Consider the following 20594-nt stretch of genomic DNA (forward strand, 5'->3'; position numbering starts at 1 on the left):
GAGAATAGGGTGAGAAGACTTCTCACTGTATATCTTCTTCTATTTTTGATATTTATGCTAAGTGAAATGTCAGATAGAAAAATACTGTATGATATCACTTACATGTGGAATCTAAAAGATACAACAAACTAGTGAATATAACAAAAAAAAACAGACTCACAGATACAGAGAACAAACAAGTGGTTACCAGTGTATGTGGGGGGGAGGGGCAATATAGGGACGGGAGAGTGGGAGGCACAAACTAATGGGTGTAAGACAAGCTCAAGGATGCACTGTACAACATGGGGGATATAGCCAATATCTTATAATAACTGTAAATGGAAAGTAACCTTTAAAAATTGTATTAGAAGAAACTATAGGCTTTAGAGAAAGACAAAGAAAATGAAAAAACCAAGTTATAAAACAGTGTATAGGATCCATTTTTAAAGCTATTTTTATATGATCTTAAATGAAAAAAATATGGAAGAAAATGCACCAGAGTGTTAGCAGTGATAACCTTTGGCTCACAAGGATTTTCTATGTCATCCTTCCCTGTGTTAGTATGTAATTTCTTATATTTATGAAGTTTAAAAGCACAAGCATTATTCATGCTCCTGGTGTAACACTCAAAAGCCTCTAATGTGCAACAGGGTAGAATGATTAGCAAATGTAATTCAAATATGTTGTATGTTTCAAACTAAGAAGTTAATTGTTCAGTTGAAAAAATAAATGGGTATACATCCAAAAGAAAGATAACTAGGCCTTAATCTCAAGGAAAATGACCTTGACCTTAGGTCTGAAGCAAGCCTAAGCCCATATATTGTTTTTTTGGTTTTTTTGAGGTACGCGGGCCTCTCACTGTTGTGGCCTCTCCCGTTGCAGAGCACAGGCTCCGGACGCACAGGCTCAGCGGCCATGGCTCACGGGCCCAGCCGCTCCGCGGCATGTGGGATCTTCCCAGACCGGGGCACGAACCCGTGTCCCCTGCATCGGCAGGCGGACTCTCAACCACTGTGCCACCAGGGAAGCCCCCATATATTGTTTTTAAGAGCGGAGAGCCACTGCTATAGAATTTCCTGAGTAAATCATAATGACTCCCTGTCTCTTCCTATGGCACTGATAAATATTGTTTCTGGTCTTTGTTTTATGTTTTGCTTTTTAACAGACAGAGTTTTGGTAGAGAATACACTTAATAATCCTAAGGGAATCTGGAGGCTAAAAGAGAGTAGACACACTAAGAAAACACTACAACAGAAGTGACTACACCGGGGGCTTCCCTGGTGGCGCAGTGGTTCAGAGTCCGCCTGCTGATGCAGGGGACACGGGTTCGTGCCCCGGTCCGGGAAGATCCCACATGCCGTGGAGTGGCTGGGCCCGTGAGCCATGGCCGCTGAGCCTGCGCGTCAGGAGCCTGTGCTCTGCAATGGGAGAGGCCACACAGTGAGAGGCCTGCGTACCACAAAAAAAAAAAAAAAAGAAGTGACTACACGGTTCCAGATCTGCCTTGCCTGTCATCACAACAAACAACCTGCCTTTCTCTTCTCTTAGAAAGAATGCCTTTAGCATAAATATATTTCATTCAAAGCTATCTGAGCTTCATGGCTGTTAAGTCATCATTTTGATGTGCCTACAAGGCTAGGCAAAACATACGTACTAATTTGTGGCTTTAAAACCACAGCTAGACTCTTCATTACATAAGAGTCAGGTTAAATAAAGAGTTATCTATGGGATGTAAAAATCTAAAGACCTATACCACACAGAATTCTGTAGTCAACAGTTTACCTAGAATCATTAAGTAAACAACCCTATTTATAAAACATCCATACTCAGGACTTGGTAAGGTAGTGGTGTACTATTTTTCCAAGGTTAAGAACAGGAGAAAAAAGATATGTGAAATATACCTGCCCTAATTCTTTTTTTTTTTTTTTTTCTTTTGGCCGCACCACACATGTGGGATCCTAGTTCCCCAACAAGGGATCGAACCTGCGCCCCCTGCACTGGAAGCGCAGAGTCTTAACCACTGGACCACCAGGGAAGTGAACCTGCCCTAATTCTTATCAGCTAATCCCAGAGTCAGAACATGGATTTTAGACATATCATTTAAAAGATCATTAAAGCAAACATCTTAAGCCAACAGAATGCTTGTTTTTTGCAATAAGTATTATCTGAGCCTGTTTCCATGACTCTTTATAGAACCTTCATCCTTACTACACCCCACCATCTTACTATAATCATAAATAAAGGCAAATTATGCAGGAGGTATGGCCTCAACAGGAGAGATCATTCCAAGGAGTAAGGGAAAAAACTAACATTTATTGGACCACTGCTATGTACCAGGCACTATGCCTTATACTCTTATACTTAATTCCTTATTTGATCCCCACAAAAATCCAATGAGAAATATATTTTAAACCCCAAACGGAATCTCAGACAGGTTAAGTATTTTATCCAAAATCTGTTAAGCTGTTAAGTGATAGAGCCAGAACTGAAACCCATGTCCTACTCCAAAACCTATTTTCTTCTACTACAATCAGATACCTCTCTTAACAAAGAACACTTAAGGAGTAAATAAAGAGGTAAATATGAGATAATTTAAATGTATCTAGCAAAATGAAACCTCTGTATTCATCCACTGAACAATATTTAAGAAATGAATATTGTATCAAGCTGGACGTGTTACACTTGAACAAATTGAGACTTCAGAGCTTCAGGAACCTGTCTCAGGTCACATGGCTGTTAAATGAGGAGATTAGATAGCCTGACTCCAGAGACCATGCTCTCGACTACACTATGCTGCCTCTCTAAAATTCAAAGGAAAACACGAGTGAAGCATTAATGTTGTGCACTGCAGTGAAAAAATTTAGGCCATCTTAATTCCATACAAACAGTCTTGAAAGGACTGTTAGTTGAGTGATTCCTAGTAATGGGCCCACTAGACGAAAAAGGGAAAGGTTTGTACTTTTCTCAAAGTGATTTCACAGTTTTATACATATTCATCTGGATTATGAATAGTATTTAATAATAAAGATTTTTAATGACTTGATAATAAATATTACTGCCTTATATTTAATGCTTTTTAAGTTTTCCAAAATGTTTTCACATACATTATTTTAACTGTTATAACCATTGATAGCTTCTCATCTTTATTCCTGTAGAATAAACCCAAAAGACCTGGCATCTACTTAAGATCCCTCACAGCTCTGCCTTTCTAGCTTAATTTACTACCAAACACACTCACAAAATGTTATGTTTCAGCTACCCTGTTCTCTGAAGATTCCACCTTTGTTCATGCCACTGTACATGCAATTCCTGTTGTCTGGAATGGTTTTCCCAGTTACCCATCTGGTACATCTTTACTGCTCTTTCAAGAGCTGGTTCCAATATCTTCCCCATGAAACCTTCAGTTCACTGAATTAGTCACTCCCTCCTCTATGACCACCAAATCCTTTATAACACATCTCTAGCATAGGATTTATTATAATTATTCATGTGTTTCTTTCACCAAGAGATTGAGCTCCTTGAAAGTAGAGACCATGTCTTTCTCATCTTTGTATTCCCAGTGGCAAACTCATAGCACGTAGTCAATATTTATGAAATGAATAAGAGTGAATTATAGAATAATAAATTGGGAAATAGAAGATATAAGCCTCATACTAAACTGCAAAGTTTATACCTCAGGCTTTTCAGCTGTAAAATAAGTAATTTTCTTTCTTTTATTTTTTAAAGATTCTATATTTATTTATTTTTGGCTGCATTGGGTCTTCGTTGCTGCACGCGAGCTTTCTGTAGTTGGGGCGAGTGGGGGATACTCTCTGTTGCGGTGCGTGGGCTTCTCATTGCAGTGGCTTCTCTTGTTGCGGAGCGTGGGCTCTAGGCGTGCAGGTTTCAGTAGCTGTGGCACACGGGCTCAGTAGTTGTGGCTCGCAGGCTCTAGAGCACAGGCTCAGTAGTTGTGGCACACAGGCTTAGTTGCTCTGTGGCATGTGGGATCTTCCTGGACTAGGGCTCAAACCCGTGTCCCCTGCATTGGCAGGCAGATTCTTAACCAGTGCGCCACCAGGGAAGCCGTTTTTTTTTTTTTTTTTAATATTTACTTATTTATTTATTTTGGCTGCACCAGGTCTTAGTTGTGGCATGCAGGATATCTAGTTGTGGCATGAGGACTACTTAGTAGCGGCATGCATCTGGGATCTAGTTCCCTGACCAGGGCTTGAACCCAGGTCCCCCACATTGGGAGCTCAGGGTCTTACCCACTGGATCACCAGGGAAGTCCCTAAACTAAGTAATTTTCAATTCAATTCAACATTAACTACAATGACCACGCTTCCCAATCAATGTAACACATAGGAATATTCTGAGAATTCTTTAGAAGGGACACAAAAAATCCAAATAATTGTTATTACCTCCTCCATCATGGCATCCTGTGTGGCTGAGATTTCTCCTTTGGTTGCGCCGCTGTGTACCAGGTTCCTTAGTCGTATACAGAATTCTCTCATCTATGACAGAAACTTATTCAGTTACCCATATTCAACTATAAATGAGCCTAATAGACCAGTGCTAGCTCTATTTTGAAGTATAACTCAGCCAAGACCCCGGGCAAAGTTCATAAAAGCAAATGCATTTTTCCCCAACCAGTCCACTTAAACACAGAGCTAAAAACACTCTCCATAAGGAGAAAAGACATCGATCACTCCCCAAAAATACTAGATGGAACTGCTCCTGCTCTGCAACTGATGGCACCCTCTGTGATACATGTCTGGGGATGGGGAAAACATGTAACTCCATAATGCCATCGCCCTCTGAAAAAGCAAGAGACAAGCTGATTATGCCAGTAAGTCACTCTAATAGACTTTAATTTACAATTTTACTGGTTGTCCATTTCTTCTCTGCAAAATCATTGTGACCATGGCTATGCCAACCCCCAATACACTTTTCATTTTTGTTGTTTTCAATTTTGAGAGATGCCAAAGATAAAGGTGAGTCATAAACCTAACCACCGTGCTAAAGAGAATCTTGCTCCCACCTGAAATGGAATCCAATGCTATACTATTTTTTTTTTTTTTTCAATGCTATACTATCAATGACCTTTTAGCCTGTGGATAATAATCCCCAGTTTCCTGGGTGGAAAATAACCTACTTCTAATATTGAGGAAACACATTTACAGTTTATTTTAAAATGTAGTCTTTCTCCCAGGGATGACAAATCCAATTTTAGCCTCATAGATCAAGACAGCAGATTCTGGCAACTCCCAGTTCTTAAAAAAGATGTCTGGCTGGCAGAGCAGCATCCCTGTAGGATTCACAATCCTCCTTGGGAAAATGGGTTATGTAGAGAAGAGAGAATGATTCATTAAGACAACTGAGGCAATAAAAAGCAGTTCAGTGACTACATCAAATGTTAAGTGAATGGATAAACTACACTGATATAGATTGGGGAAGCCGCAGAACTCTGCACACTCTTTGAGGAAGTCTTCCAAAGAGTTCTTTTTGGTTTTACTAGAACATAAAGCTGCCCCAGTCCACCTCCAGTAGAACCAAGTTAGCATGCTTGTGGCTGAGAATGGGACTTTCTTTCCTCAGTACCCATAAGAAAATATTAAAATCAATAGAAATAAAAGTGGGAGATTTTTAAAGAGAAGGAAAAAAACCACCCTAATCTCAATTATTTTTAAAGTTAATATGAGACTACATTGCCTTGGATAGACACTGAGTAGCTATGTTATACATAGACTGTGTATACTGAAATGCCCAGGAATGTCCCTGGAAAATCAGTTAGGAGTTTTAAGGTAAGCATACTACAAGCAATCCCACCCTGCTCCATATGCTGTACCTTGTGATTCAGAATATCATTCATCCTTCTGGTTGCCTCTGTTGTATAAGATTCAGGGAAGCACTTCTTAGGGATAACACCATATTTTTCTAAAAGAAAACAAATTTTAATGTTCAATAAAGTAAACGTATACTCCAGTGACAGGAACCCTGGCAAAAATAACTATTGCTTTTTAAAATAGGCCATATTGGGCTTCCCTGGTGGTGCAGTGGTTGAGAGTCCGCCTGCCGATGCAGGGGACACAGGTTCGTGCCCCGGTCCGGGAAGATCCCACATGCTGCGGAGCGGCTGGGCCCGTGAGCCATGGCCGCTGAGCCTGTGCTCCGCAACGGGAGAGGCCACAACAGTGAGAGGCCCGCATACCACAAAAAAAAAAAAAAAAAAAAAAAAGGGCCATATTTTGCTAGTCTAACTCAGAAAACTTAATGACCTTACAATATTATTAAACAGGTCATTTAATCTGCCTATTTATCCATTTATCTTGAATTAATTCTGTTCTTTTTAATCTAATACACTTTGTAAAGTATTCAGCATGATGAAGTTTCTCCAAAAGACAATTTTTTGAATGAGGACATTTTCAAACAGTTGCAGTTTCAACGCGTTTCTTGATTACATCAACGGATAAGAGATAAACTTTTTCATAGAAAGTTAGTTCTACTTAATACAACCTTTTCTTCTCTAACTCAACCTTCACAGTACCTATCTCCTTACCTCTAATTTAAGAAAGGTACTTAATAGGTAAGAGTGTGAGATAAAGGTTCTTAGAGCTAACTGTATAACCCTCTGGGGACCAATTCTACTCTGTACTTAACCACCAAATAAATGGCCTATGCCTAACTACAGAGCCGTGCTTGATCATGCTGGGTTTCAGTTTCATTAGAGAAAGGCTCTTACCAACAATATTGACAAGCATATCCCATTGTCCTCCATCATTTGCAGGATTCGTAAGCAAATACTGCACCAGCCTACCATCCTCAGGCTCCTTTTTCTGGGCTGTGTCCACAAAAGCATTTAAGAAGAAATAACAGCGTTCAACCTAGAGTAAGAGAAGTTAAATAAAATTAAAGGAGAAGAGAGCTAATATCTTTATTGGCATTATCAACAGAATATGAGTCCTGGAACTACTGTAGACCCAACAGTGTAGGTATTTTTAAACTAAAGTTGGTAATTACATAGCAGTATCTCTAGGGCTTCCCTGGGGGTCCAGTGGTTAAGACTCTGCACTTCCACTGCAGGGAGCATGGGTTCGATCCCTGGTCGGGGAACTAAGATCCCACATGTCACGTGGTGTGTGGGGGGGAAAAAAAAAAAAAGGCAGTATCTGGCTTCATGAGAATGTCTGAAGTGTTTTCCTTTATCTGTGTGTACACATTGTAATAGTTTATCCAAATCAAGGCACTGCTTTATTCTGAAACAGAAAAATCTGATATTTAGAGTCTTCAATCAATAAAGATCTAATGGACACATATAACATACACTTTAAAGATAAAAAACTGGAATAAAATTATTTACTGTTTTTCAGACAAGTATTACCCGGAGAAAGGGAATTAGGTCCTAGAAATACAAATAATCTACTTAAAGATGCTAAAAGGGGAAATCACTGAAAACAAAATAAAAAATTTTAAATAAGAAAGAAACAAGGAAGTAGTAAGGTGAGTCATCAGACTTATTATTTCATTGCAAAAAGTAGCCACCTACCAACCAAAAGTAGTTCTGCCTTTGGAAAGAGTCAACTTTTGATACTTTGGAAATCAGAATAAATGCTGTCCCATCTATAATGGAAGGCAGACTACAACTAGAAAAGCAAGAAACGAAGAGATAGTCCCTACCAAGGTTGATATTGAAACAAAAAGAATATTTCAAGATCAGTCCCATACCTTGTCCCAGAAAAAGAGGTAAGACTGACTAAATTCAAATTCTTCAATATTTAATTTTCTCATGAATGGAAGTCTCATAACATTCAGACAAGAAAAGATCCAGCATCGCCCTGAAAAAAGAAAGCAAATCAAGAAATTATGATGAATGTTCACATAGATTCCATTGTTCCAACTGTATTTCCCAACACTGAATCTATGACAAGATCTTGGACAATTTAAGACCAAATCAGAAAGAGCAGAAAGATACAAAAACAAAAACAAGAAAGGTAGTACTTACTATCTGCAATATATATGCAAAGGTTTATATCCTTAACATATAAAAAAATCGCTTTACGTATCACATAAAGAATCAATTACAAATCACCTAAGAAAATTACATTAGAAAAAGAAATACTGGTAGAGAAACATGAGCAAAGATCATGAACAGCTAATTTAATAGTCAAAAAAGATACAAATAGCCAAGAAACATTTTTTTAAAGTTCATCATAAGACACCTGCTAAATGGAGAAACGTTATTTTTCAATTAATAATGCCCAATATTGGCAAGGACCTGGGGAAACAGCATTATTATATACCCTGGATAGGAATCTAAACAGGTAAAAAATATCTGAAGGCAATCTGGCAATATGTGGCAAAACCTTTAAAAAGTCTCCACCCTTTAATGTGGAATATATAGTATATGCTTCAGTATAAGATGACTCTAACATAAGTCAATCCCCATGCCCCCAACGAGAATTTTTTTTTAAGTTATTTAGTTAACTGGATTATATAAACACTTAAAAATATAGATGAAATAGTAACTGTCTGCCTATAATATTTAATTTAGTAGCTTTAATATTTAGATATTTCAAATCATATTAATATAATAAATTGATGCAGAAGCATTGTTTTTTCCACTTTCACATGTCATTTTCACACTGATACACACTTTTCACGTGCATCTTGGCATCAGTGCCTTTACCATTATTAGATCCACTCTTTCAAACAGAACACATCATCCTTCTTCCATCTACGTTTGAGTCACAGCAATGCTTTGAATCCATGCATAATGCTGTCCCTAAAAAATGTTATGTCACCACCATATAATCATATTCGTCATTTGTCCTGTAAGTGGATAATCACACACTCCACAATGTCACCATCTTCTGTACTTCTGTACTTCATCTCTCACCAAGTGATCTTTAGAGGTCTATTTACAAGGATATCCAACATTTCCACGTGAGGTCATGTCCTAGAAAAATAGTGCATTCAAATTTTCTGCTTTTTAAAAAAACGGATTCAATCAAATGATCTCCATAAGTATCCCAAACTAGCATGGATCAAGGTCATTTCAGAGTAATTAATGTCTTTGCCAAAATGTACTTTACTTCAAATTAAATTAACTGAGAATGCTCATTATCAAAGTCTTTGTAAAGCCTCACACATAGGGTAACTCTTTTCTAAGGAAGATTCAGAGGGGAAAAACCTTGACTTTTATCTGGGCATAACTTTTTTACTAATATGAAAATACATTCATAATATATTGGTAAGTGAAAAAGGTAGGGAGGTTACCTAACAATATGTAAGGTATCACTTATGTTAAACACACACACACAGAATAAAGACCTGACAGAATACTTACTCATCGGTATTTTGCAAATATTCTACAATTGAACAACAGTAATCTTACACGAAGAAAAAATAATTAAAAATAAGTAACTACACACAGTGTTTTTCAAAAGTCACTAATGGGGCTTCCCTGATGGCACAGTGGTTAAGAATCCACCTGCCAATGCAGGGGACACAAATTCGAGCCCTGGTCCAGGAAGATCCCACATGCTGCGGACCAACTAAGCTCATGCACCACAACTACTGAGCCTGCGTTCTATAGCCCGCGAGCCACAACTACTGAAGCCCGCACGCATAGAGCCCGTGCTCCGCAACAAGAGAAGCCACTGCAATGAGAAGCCTGCGCACCACAATGAAGAGTAGCCCCCATTCACCGCAACTAGAGAACAGCCCGCGCGCAGCAATGAAGACCCAACACAGCCAAAAATAAATAAAATAAATAAATTTTTTTTTAAAAAGTCACTAATGACTTAGTATAGCTCATCTCTACCTTGGTTTTATCTGTATGCCACCTCTCTCATAAGCACACTATTATTTTCTAGTGAGGAAATCTGGATGAACTGTTAATGTGAAAACTGCAGGAAAATAACCTACATAGCTCATGTGCTATTTGTACCTCTTGCAAATAAAAGTGACATTACAGGATACGTAAGACATGATCTGTTCTAGATGAACATTTCCAGGCTTTTCCCTAAAAGGGCACTGCAATCTAAACCATGTAGAACCACTAATAACATTACTAACTGGATCTAACTGGATAATTTGTAGCCTGACAGGCCACACCACCACAAGCACTTTCTACTGTGGCAAAACATTAATTACTGCAAGATCATAATTTTTTTCTTAAAATTTAAAAATAACCTTTACTGAGGTATAATTTACATACAATAAAATACATCCATGTTATAAATGTACACTTTGAGTTCTGACTGGCTTTAAGCAAGCAGTGATCTACTTTCTGCCAAAATAAATAGACTGGGAGTAGTTTTAAAATGGATAGACTTTAAAAAGTCCTTTTAGTACAATTCTGCCATGAGAATGTCCTTATTTACATTCCTGGATAACCCATCTTTCACTGTAGCTGTTTTTCTGTTTTCTAGTGGTGCTAGATAGCAGATAGCAAAGCAAGAGCTCTTGACCAGCAAGGCATGAGAAATGAGTATTTTTCTGTATTACAAACTAGTCTACTGGTGGTAACTTAGCCCATTAGCACATGTGTTCAAATTGCAACCAAAAGGTACACTTAAAAATAACATTTGATGACATTTTGATGCAATTACATTGTGTCTTTTCCATTCCATACATTTGTACATGGCCTTCAGGGAAACGTGGAGGTGTCCTCTAGGGCATGAACCTTTTTGCATGATCTGTTTCGTACCAAGAACATATATCTCCAAGACATGGGGCTGCAGTCACATAACTTCAAGACAGAATATCGTGAATTACATTCAAACAGATGACCATGGGCTAGTCAGTCACTTTAGTGCTCAAATCAAATATATTAACGAACCACAGAGCACGAAAACAAGTTACAAAGTAACCTTCTTGGACCTGCCTGTACTTGGCGCCTGTTCTCTAAAAATTCACTACAACTTCTTTCTATCCAAACCTCTTCTCCCCAAGGCCATTCTTAGGTAAGACACCACAATGGGACGCTGTCAATAAAGTCAAGGGAAGCGTGCAAGAAGTTTGAAGACCTCACCTGAGCTCTTCTGGTTGGTGACGGGCTTGCCTTCAGGATGCACGGCGTGCTGGAACACATGCTGAACACCCTGGACCGTGGCCCTCTTCAGACAGATGTCCAGGAGGTCGTGGGTGGTGCCGACATTCTGGGCCAGTACGAACTGAGGATCGGAATTCAGTTTCTGAAGCAGAGCAGCTACCTTCTCCGAATTCAGTCCTGCTAAAAAACCAAACGGGATTGATTATAACATCAAAAAGAGGCTGAGAAGGGCTGATCCGGGACTCCCACACTCGGGCTCTAACTTGGTAAGAGCATCCCGTGGTGACCATACCAGCGGAGAAGCCCTTCAACGGCGTCCTCGCCCACGATGCTGCCTCCCTCCGGGCCGCTCCAGCCCACCCAGAAAGCTCTACCCTCACCATCGCCCCGGGACCCGGCCCCGGCCCTTCCCCGCCGCCCCGGCCCTTCCCCGCCGCCGGGCCTCCGGGGCGCAGCTGAGTCCCCAGAGGCCACCCGCACCCCCCTGCTTACCCTCGGCGGGGAGGAGTGGCGCCTCACCCGCGTCGTTCATGGCGCCCACGCTGCCCGGCGGGGGAACGGTAGTTTCGGGGTCCTCAGGCAAGAGCCGGGGCTGCACAGCAGCTCGCTGCCTAAGCGGCCCGACCTGGCTCTCGCACCCCGACCGCCGGAAAGAGGAAACCGGCTCAGCGGTGGCGGACGGCAGAGAGAAACGGGGTCCGCGGAGGGACAAAACTCCCCCCACGCGTTGCTGAGTCAGCGCCATCGGGGCTGGCCCCGCCCGTGGGAGGGCCGAGGGGGCGGGTCGGTGACGCGCTGCAGCCGCCTGCGCCCCCGCCACGGGCGGGTTCCCCTCGGCTCAGGCCCAAGCTCTCCCTCAGCGCTGCCAGCCGTCGGCCCCGGCGGAGCCGGCGTCCACAGCCAGCCGTGATTACGCTTCCTGACCACCGGGGCGCCCTCCTGGGTTAAGGTCAGCCCCGAGCGTGGAACTCGAGGGGTTACATGCTGGGCCCGGAGACCGAATACCCTAGCATTGTGAAATTGGCCCCATGAAGCCTTTTCAGAGGCCAAAAGGGGGCTCCAAGGCGGTAGGGCGGGCTCAGGGGCCGCATAATTAAGCACTGGGCTTAGAATGGGTTGACTCGTTTCAGAAATGAACCCGAAAGCTCTTCCAATAGGCATCCTTGGCCGACCAGCCACAGCACTTTCAATGGCAATGTTTTTTGTGTTTGAGGGGAAATGGAATCAAGCTCTTTCTTACCCACTCAGTTGCTACCAGGGTTCAACAAACATACAATTGCTGGAACCTCCCTTGTGGTGCAGTGGTGAAGAATCCGCCTGCCCATGGAGGAGACACGGGTTCGATCCCTGGTCCGGGAAGATCCCACATGCTGTGGAGCAACTAAGCCCATGCAAGTACTGAGCCCGCATGCTGCAACTACTGAAGCCTGCGTGCCTAGAGCCCGTGGTCCATAGCAAGAGAAGCCACCACAATGAGAAGCCCACGCACTGCGTGGAAAAGTAGCCCCCGCTCGCGGCAACTAGGGAAAGCCTGCGCGCGGCCAAAAAACCCAAAGCAGCCAAACAAAAAAAAAAAAAAAAAAAAAAAAACCAACAACATAAAAAACATACAATTGCTCATTTCGAGGAAACTACCCATTCTGGGCTTCATGGAGTCAGTGAGTGTCTCCTACCTAGCTAAGGGAAGTGACAGAAGTCAGTCTGATGCATCGATACTGTTTGTCCAGCCCTCTACAAAACCTTCAAATGAGCGGGCCCCCGTCCCCAGGCTTTCAGGATAACTGAGAAGTTTAACAAGGTTTTGAGATAGTGAAGCCTTTTTATGTTGTTTTTCGTGCTCTGAAATCTCAAACTTTAGTGAGTTGTTGGGATGGGACCCAAAGGTGATGAAACAAATCCAGATAGATCTGTCTACTACTGAAAAGCCTGACTCTGCTACTTAGAGCAGTGAGAGTCTTCTGTGGAACCTAGCATCTAGGTCCTAGATTGAAAATAATCTCTGATTCTAAGGAACTCTAATATCTGGGGAAAAACCATACTCAGACACCAATCAGTCATTTGAGAAATCACAGTCTCTGTGTCTCTAGAGAGACCTAGCCAAAGTTTGGGGATATGACATAGCAACTGTCTCCAACAGGGCCCATCAGCTGTCCCATTCTGAGAATCTTCTGATGTCTGAAGAAAAGGAACAGGTTGAAAATTATGCTGAAAGAAATCATTGGTCCTTTCACAAAATGATGTTCACGCATCCTGCCCAATTCAACTCATAAAATTTTATTCAATATCTACCATGTACAGTCACTGGGCAAACTGCTGATGATATGGAGACCTTAAGCTTAAACTTGCCCTTAAGAAACACACGATGTAGTGAAAAAGATGCAAAATAACTTTTGGAGAATCTGTATTAACATAACAGTAGAGATGTAAAAGCAGTGAGGAAGGAGCTGTTAATTGGACCAGAGGTGCCTGAAAAAAGGGGTCACAGTGAACATAGTCTTAAAGAGTGGATGATGGGCTTTCACAAGGCAAAACACAGAGGAAGGGCATGCAAGGCACCAGCAAAGGCACTGGGGCATTAAAGCATGTGGCAAAATTATGTTCAAGAAACTGTGCATCATAGTCTGATGTGGTTAAGATCAGGGAAGGTGTTGAGATCAGGGACAAAGTGTAGGACTGGAAAGGTAGATTTGGGCCAGAATATGAAGGCTTTTGTATGCCATGCCTGAGTATCTGGACTTTATCTTATGGTTAACTAGAAGCCAATGTAGGTTTTTGAACAAGGGAACCATATGCTCATTTCTATGTAAAGAAAGAAATGCAAGAGTAGTGGGGAGAGTGATTTGGAGGGGAGAGATTCTGGACCTAGGGAAACTAGTTAGAAGGCTAACCCAGCAGTGCACTTGGGGGATGATAGAAGCTTTAAACTGTGGTAAAGGAGGAAGCACAGATAATCTGGAAGTTTTCACTTGAGGAGTGGATGCATGGTGGTGTCCTTAACTTAGAGAAGGAATACAGAAAAATCGATATGTTTGGGAATATGCAAGTGAGTGGGTAATGAAATTAGTTTGGGCCTTGGCAAGTTTGGGATGCCCACAGGACACCCAGGAAAAGAAGTCCAGGAGGCAGATTAAAAGATGTCTAGAATTACACAGGTCTTCGAACCATGAAAGTCAACGAGGTTGCACAGAGAAAGAGAATAAAGAAGAAAAAGATGAGCACCAAGATTGTACCCTGGGCAGCTGCATGCTGTTGTGCAGGGTGTTAATGGCACAAGGGTACCAGGCTGAGTGGGGTGAATGGGACCTGAAGCCACATGCCCTGGCCCAGGCCTGCGCCCAATCAGAGTACGGTGAACCTTTTACTGCTTGTTACAAGGATGCCATAAGGGGGTACCATTAACTCTGGAAATAGTGGTATTAAAGAATGGGTGAAGACAGAGAAGCTAGCAGTAAATCACAGAAAGAGCACTGAGAGAGGGAGGAGAAGACCTGTAGAGTTATGCCCTGGAATCCCAGGAAGGCAAGGAGAAGATGGTGAATGGGACTGAAAGCTCCAGAAAAGTTTGGTAACTACGTCAGAGGCAACCTTAGAGAGGACAGCTTCAGTGAATGGTGGGGTGGACAGAAGCCACCACACTGCAGTAAGTTGAGAGGGAAGGAAATACCAGGGAAGGTCTTTTGGGAGAAAAGGAAAACTAATGTCTACCTGGAGGGTAAAAGGCAGGAACCAGTACAGATGAGAAATTAAATATGTGGCAGAGAAGGTACCATGGCTAGAATATAAGCACTGGAAAAGAGGAGGGATGGAATCACTGGAGAAGGTGGTGGGGCCAGTTTTACTGCTACCCTTTTCATGCCAATGACTACATTTCCCCACCCCATGCCCAGAAATTCCTATCATCATCACTTTGCCAGGTCTCCTGCTCTGCCCTCATTGCCAGGGTGTCACCCTTAGTACCAGTTTCCCACCGAGCAACTCACACCCATACACTCGGCCCGTGTGTGGGCACGGAGAAGAAGAGCAGAGGAAAGCTGGTTTTGCAATGGGTCTGCCCCAGATGACCAAGCCAGGAAGACATTTCCCTAAGAGTAGGATTGTTCAGACCTACCCCTGTAACTCCATCCAGAAAAGATACTGTTGAGCCCTGTGACATCTCATGGAACAAAGCTACAAGAAGCAGGATTCTAGCATGAATCCACACTTTTAGAAAAGAAAATGCATATAAATTCAGTGAGTGGCATCACCTGCCTTTGCAGATATGCCTCTGCCTGTTGCTTCTATGGGGCTTCCCTAGTTAAACAGATCCAGTGTCAAGGCAAATTAAAAAATAATACTAAAAATATGTAGAGAGCTCCTAAGCATCAGTAGGAAAAAGACAAAAAACCCAATAAAAAATGGAAAAAAGACCTAAACAGGCATTTCACACAAAAGGAAGAATGAATGGCAACAGTAATGTTGGAAATGCACAATAAAATTTTAGTAAGATGCCATGTTATCTCTTGATAGGCAAAAGTTTTAAAGGCAGGTATTAAAAAGTAATATTGGCAATCGTTACATACTGCTTGAGGAGATATGAATAATATTACCAAGTTGGAAAACATTTGTCAATATTTGTAAAGTTGAAGATGCAAGTACTCTATAGCCCAGAAACTTTATTCGTGGGTTTGTATTCGAAAACTACACTGTCCAGTATGGTAGCCACTAGCCACTAGCCACTTGTGGCTATTTAAATTTATTCATTAAGATTAAAGTTAAAAATCTACTTTCTCAATAGTAGTAGTCACATTCCAAGTGCTCAGTAATGACGTGCGGCTACTATATTGGAGAGCATAGATACAGAACTCTTTCATCATCAGAGTAAGTTCCATTGGACAGCCCTGCCCTAGAGAAATTCTTGCATACGTGCCCTAGGCGTCACAGTCATGACTGTTTATGTGAGCATTGCTGGTGATTGCATAGAACCTGGAAAAAACCCAATAGTTCATCAACAGGAGTGTGTGTGAATTGTAACATATTCATACAATGGACTACTACAGAGAAGATGAAAATCAACGTGGGTGAATTTCAGAAACATAATGTTGAGTGCAAAGAGCAAATTGCAAAGCAAATGACACACAACCACTTTTTAAAACTTCAACAACAAACAAAATTACATAATGTATTGTTTAGACATACAGACATACGTGGTAAAAGAATTTGTTTTTAAAACAAGGGAATATACAAGCAGCTCATGCAGCTCAATATCAAAAAAACAAACAACCCAATCCCACTACTGGGCATATACCCTGAGAAAACCGTAATTCAAAAAGAGTCATGTACCACAATGTTCATTGCAGCTCTATTTACAATAGCCATGACATGGAAGCAACCTAAGTGTCCATCGACAGATGAATGGATAAAGAAGATGTGGCACATATATACAATGGAATATTACTCAGCCATAAAAAGAAATGAAATTGAGTTATTTGTAGTGAGGTGGATGGACCTAGAGTCTGTCATACAGAGTGAAGTAAGTCAGAAAGAGAAAAACAAATACCATATGCTAACACATATGTATGGAATCTAAAATAAAAAGTTCTGAAGAACCTAAGAGCAGGACAGGAATAAAGATGCAGATGTAGAGAATGGACTTGAGGACTCGAGGAGGGGGAAGGGTAAGCTGGGATGAAGTGAGAGAGTGGCATGGACATATATACACTACCAAATGTAAAATAGATAGCTAGTGGGAAGCAGCTGCATAGCACAGGGAGATCAACTCTGTGCTTTGTGACTACCTAGAGGGGTGGGATAGGGAGGGTGGAAGGGAGACGCAAGAGGGAGGAGATATGGGGATATATGTATATGTATAGCTGATTCACTTTGTTACACAGCAGCAACTAACACAACAATGTAAAGCAATTATAATCCAATGAAGATGTTAAAAAAAGAAAACAAGGGAATATTAAACATCGAATTTAAGGTAGTGTTTGCCTTTGGGAAAGAGACACAGCCAGCTTCAAAGATATTGGCAATATTGCGTTTCTTAAACTGGTGGTGGGTACGTGGGTTTTCATCTTATTTGTTACACCTGATTTCATACGTTATCTATATTTTTGTATATATGAAATATTTCTTCTTAAAAAGGTCACTCTAGCTGCAGTGTAAATGAGAGACTGAAGGGAGATGGGAATGTAAGCCAGAGACCTGTTCGGAGACTATAATTGTCCAGGCAAAAGGTGACTGGTGACCTTGATCAAGAGGGCAGCAGTGGAGATGAAAGGAAGTGGATGAAAATGGGATATGTTTTGGAGGTGAATCACCCTAACCCCAATCCTAACCCTAACCATTATGCTCTGGTAGAGGTTTGCATGGTGTAATGTGGAGCATGAAAGAGGAATATGTAAGTCAGACCGGGAGGTTTAGGGAGAGCTCCTTGGAAGAGAGGAGAAATGATTTGAATTTGGGGCAATTAAGGGTTTGTTAAATGATAACGATTGAGGAAAGGCATTCTACCTGGAGGTAATTCTTCTTTTAAGAAGAATTTAAGGCAGCAAGTCTCTGTCTGGGAACTGAAGACACTGAGCATGGTTGGAACTAAAGAGCGAGAAGGCAGGGGCCAAACGCGGAGAGCCCATTGTGTCCATTGGGGGTTAAGACCTTATTCTGGAAGATGCAGGGAAATTGCCCTTGTTTTTCTTTCCTTTTGCCAGATCCTTGTGAACAACAACAGAATAAGGAACCGATATAACGCTGTGAAGATCTAGCCACAAGGAGGCCCTAGCTGGGCTACTCTGAGAATGCTTCTCTTTGAACTAATCGTTTTTAGAAAATGATCACCCGTGATCACCAAAACCTAAATTGCAGAATCACAGAAAGATTGAGATGAGTATGAAAGGAAAAGAAAGGCACATGGAAGAGAAAATGATAGAGATGAAAAAGGAGAAATTGGACTTGAGAGAAAATAATAAGCATCATTGGAGACCATAGATCCCGGTTTCCTTTTAGGAATGCTGTTAGACTGGTTTTCCTTAATGGTGCAATGAACAAAACCAGAGCTTTCTTTATTTCTTCTTTTGTTCATGAACTACATTCTTTGCTATCTTAAGCAAATATTTAAGTGTAATAATTATGACATTCTTGTACTCTTTTCAGAGGTGTTTCTTGAGACAAAGTATAAAAATCTGAGAAATATAGTTAATACGAAGGAGGTGGTGACTCAAATCCACCTTTTCTAATGCACATTCTTTATAATATTTTCTCATCAGATTCCCATTTGTGCATCTCATTCTATTTTTCTTTCATTTAATTTTCTTTCTTCCTTGTTCCAAGAATAATTCATCAGATAAAAGTAAAACTGGACACATTCACAGGGCAAATAAAAAACTAAAAGAAGATAATATGCATCTCACCCTGAAAGTAGATGAAAAACTTGTCCTCTCTTTTAAGGACTAAAAAAAGAAAAGAATATGTTCCTTAAAAGCTCTCTGTTAGAAAGCCTGGTTTCTTCTCTTAAATAAGAAAAGCAATGTGGAGTTAAGAGGCAAAGGTTTGAAGTTCATTCGACCTTGTTTTTAAGTCCCAACTCCTGTTTATAGGTGTAAAAAATCATTTAATCTGAGGCTCAGTTTCTTCTGTAAAGTGGGATAGTAGCTATAATAGCTAAAATTCAGTGAGTGCTTAGTGTGACTTACAGTGTACACGTCTCAGCTCATTTAATCCTCATAGTAACCATAAGTCAGGAGGTAGATTCTATTTCTATCCCCATTTTATAGATGAGGGAATGCAGGAACAGAGAGGTTAGGTAACTTGCCTATCACCACACAGCTAGTAAAGTGGTAGAATTTGGATATATACCTAGGTAGTCTGATTCCAGAGACTAAGAGTTCAGGCTCTCTAAGCCTAAGGATCAAAAGATATAATGTAAGTGAAAGAATTTTGAAACAAGTACTTGAGACATGTCAGTTTAAATAATAAACTTGCAGATTTATAAATTGCTGAACGTCATTTTTCAATTTGCAATGAAGTAACCATTGTGGATATTCCATTTGTGGATGGTTTAGTTTTATGGGTGCTTTTACTCTAGGCTTTGACAAATGGAACATAATCAGGAAGTTTTTCTTGGGCCCATACGTATGCAGCTGTTAAGTTTTCACATTGGCCCATTTTAATTGGTCTAATATAGGTAGAAAATCATGATAACCACTCATCATGACAAAACAAAGTCAATGATAGAAGCCTTAAAAGCTTAATAGATGCTTAACTTTTTTTTTAATTGATTTATTTTATTTATTTATTTTGGCTGTGTTGGGTCTTCGTTGCTGCACACGGGCTTTCTCTAATTGCGGCAAGCGGGGGCTACTCTTCATTGCAGTGCGCGGGCTTCTCATTGTGGTGGCTTCTCTTGCTGCAGAGCATGGGCTCTAGGCACGTGGGCTTCAGTAGTTGCAGCACGTGGGCTCAGTAGTTGTGGCTCACGGGCTCTAGGAGCACAGGCTCAGTAGTTGTGGCGCACGGGCTTAGTTGCTCCGCAGCATGTGGGATCTTCCTGGATCAGGGATCGAACCCGTGTTCCCTGAACTGGCAGGCAGATTCTCAACCACTGCGCCACCAGGGAAGTCCCAAGAGGCTTAACTTAATAGCATTGTGGAATCATAAAACACATTATGCCTACATCTAGAGTGATTGAAATAGGTTGTGCAGAAATCTTAAGCAGAAATATGAAATTGTTAATAAATTGTTAAATATTTTCTTAAAAACAAATATGATCCACATGTCAGATTGGGGCAAAGTCCTTTAGACTGGTGATTTCCAAGTGAGCCAAGTTTGTTATTAAACACTTTTATGAGTACCATAACTATAAAATTCAAGAATTCAAGGCTATGATTCTTTATCGACAGCAAAGTCTATATCCTCTTTAGTGCAGTGTTTTAAATGATGCCCTTGAGCTGCCTATAAACTGCCTACAAATGACAGCTGGAGTGAAAAATGACCTGTTTTGGGATGAGAATCTGTTGCAAGAGGAACATACAGTTTGCAGAATGATGCACAAGGAGGTAAGACTTCCTAAGTTTTGTTACCATTAAATTATTTTTTTAAATGTCAGTCATATAATATGAGGGCTCGCAGGATCTTAGAGATTGTCTTTTGGTATAGTCCCTTAGTTCAGAGTCTCTGAAAGATTATGTGACACCCTTGAGCTGAGCAGCTCTTTAGTGGCTGAGCCAGGAGGAGAGGCCTGTTTTTCTGTTCGTACATGTGGTAGCTTCATGTACATCTGGTAGCTGAAACTTTTCCATGAGCAATGTTGAATATATGCAGCAGAGTTGCGTTACAGCTATAGGAATCCAGCTACTCCCTTTGACCTGGCTCATGTTCAGTGATACAAGTGGGTTGCAGCTTATTCAGAGATAAAGTTCCAAAGTCAGGCAAAAATAGACTATAGTCAACACTATCCTTGGAAATTCTTTGGGAAAGTATCACTTCAGAGACCCAAACACCTCCTCTTAATAAGCACTGCAGGGCAGGTTTCTATTCCAGTATGGGAAGAGATTGCTGTTTCTTCGGTTGAGAACCAAATGAAGTAGTTGGCAAATCTGTG

General features: G+C 41.0%; 1 protein-coding gene and 1 long non-coding RNA gene across 12 annotated transcripts in view; one reads left to right on the forward strand and one right to left on the reverse strand.

The window, feature by feature from the left end:
* The window catches only part of BLMH (bleomycin hydrolase), a 53494-nt gene extending 41738 nt beyond the window's left edge, over window positions 1–11756 (reverse strand). For 2 of the 8 annotated variants that reach the window (XR_007473359.1, XM_049701749.1), the window contains exons 1-6: window positions 11510–11754; window positions 10997–11197; window positions 7687–7796; window positions 6704–6845; window positions 5810–5898; window positions 4383–4475 (exon numbers count right to left, since the gene is read on the reverse strand). Coding sequence is in view for 7 of the 8 variants with exons in the window: in XM_049701749.1 (XP_049557706.1) it covers window positions 4383–4475; window positions 5810–5898; window positions 6704–6845; window positions 7687–7796; window positions 10997–11197; window positions 11510–11549 (675 nt within the window). In the remaining variant the exon portion in view is untranslated. Of the gene's footprint in view, window positions 1–4382; window positions 4476–5809; window positions 5899–6703; window positions 6846–7686; window positions 7797–10996; window positions 11198–11509 lie in introns of all 8 variants that reach the window. The other 6 variants (XM_049701748.1, XM_033423316.2, XM_049701746.1 and 3 more) reach the window with 6 other exon arrangements.
* Window positions 11757–11801: 45 nt separating this feature from the next.
* Window positions 11802–20594, forward strand: part of LOC117200407 (uncharacterized) — a 38121-nt gene continuing 29328 nt past the window's right edge. For all 4 annotated transcript variants that reach the window (XR_007473362.1, XR_004481957.2, XR_007473361.1 and 1 more), the window contains exons 1-2: window positions 11802–11966; window positions 19915–20049. This is a non-coding gene — a long non-coding RNA (uncharacterized LOC117200407). The remainder of the gene's footprint in view (window positions 11967–19914; window positions 20050–20594) is intronic.

This window comes from Orcinus orca, chromosome 19, assembly GCF_937001465.1.
Source record: "Orcinus orca chromosome 19, mOrcOrc1.1, whole genome shotgun sequence".
NCBI lineage: Eukaryota > Metazoa > Chordata > Mammalia > Artiodactyla > Delphinidae > Orcinus > Orcinus orca.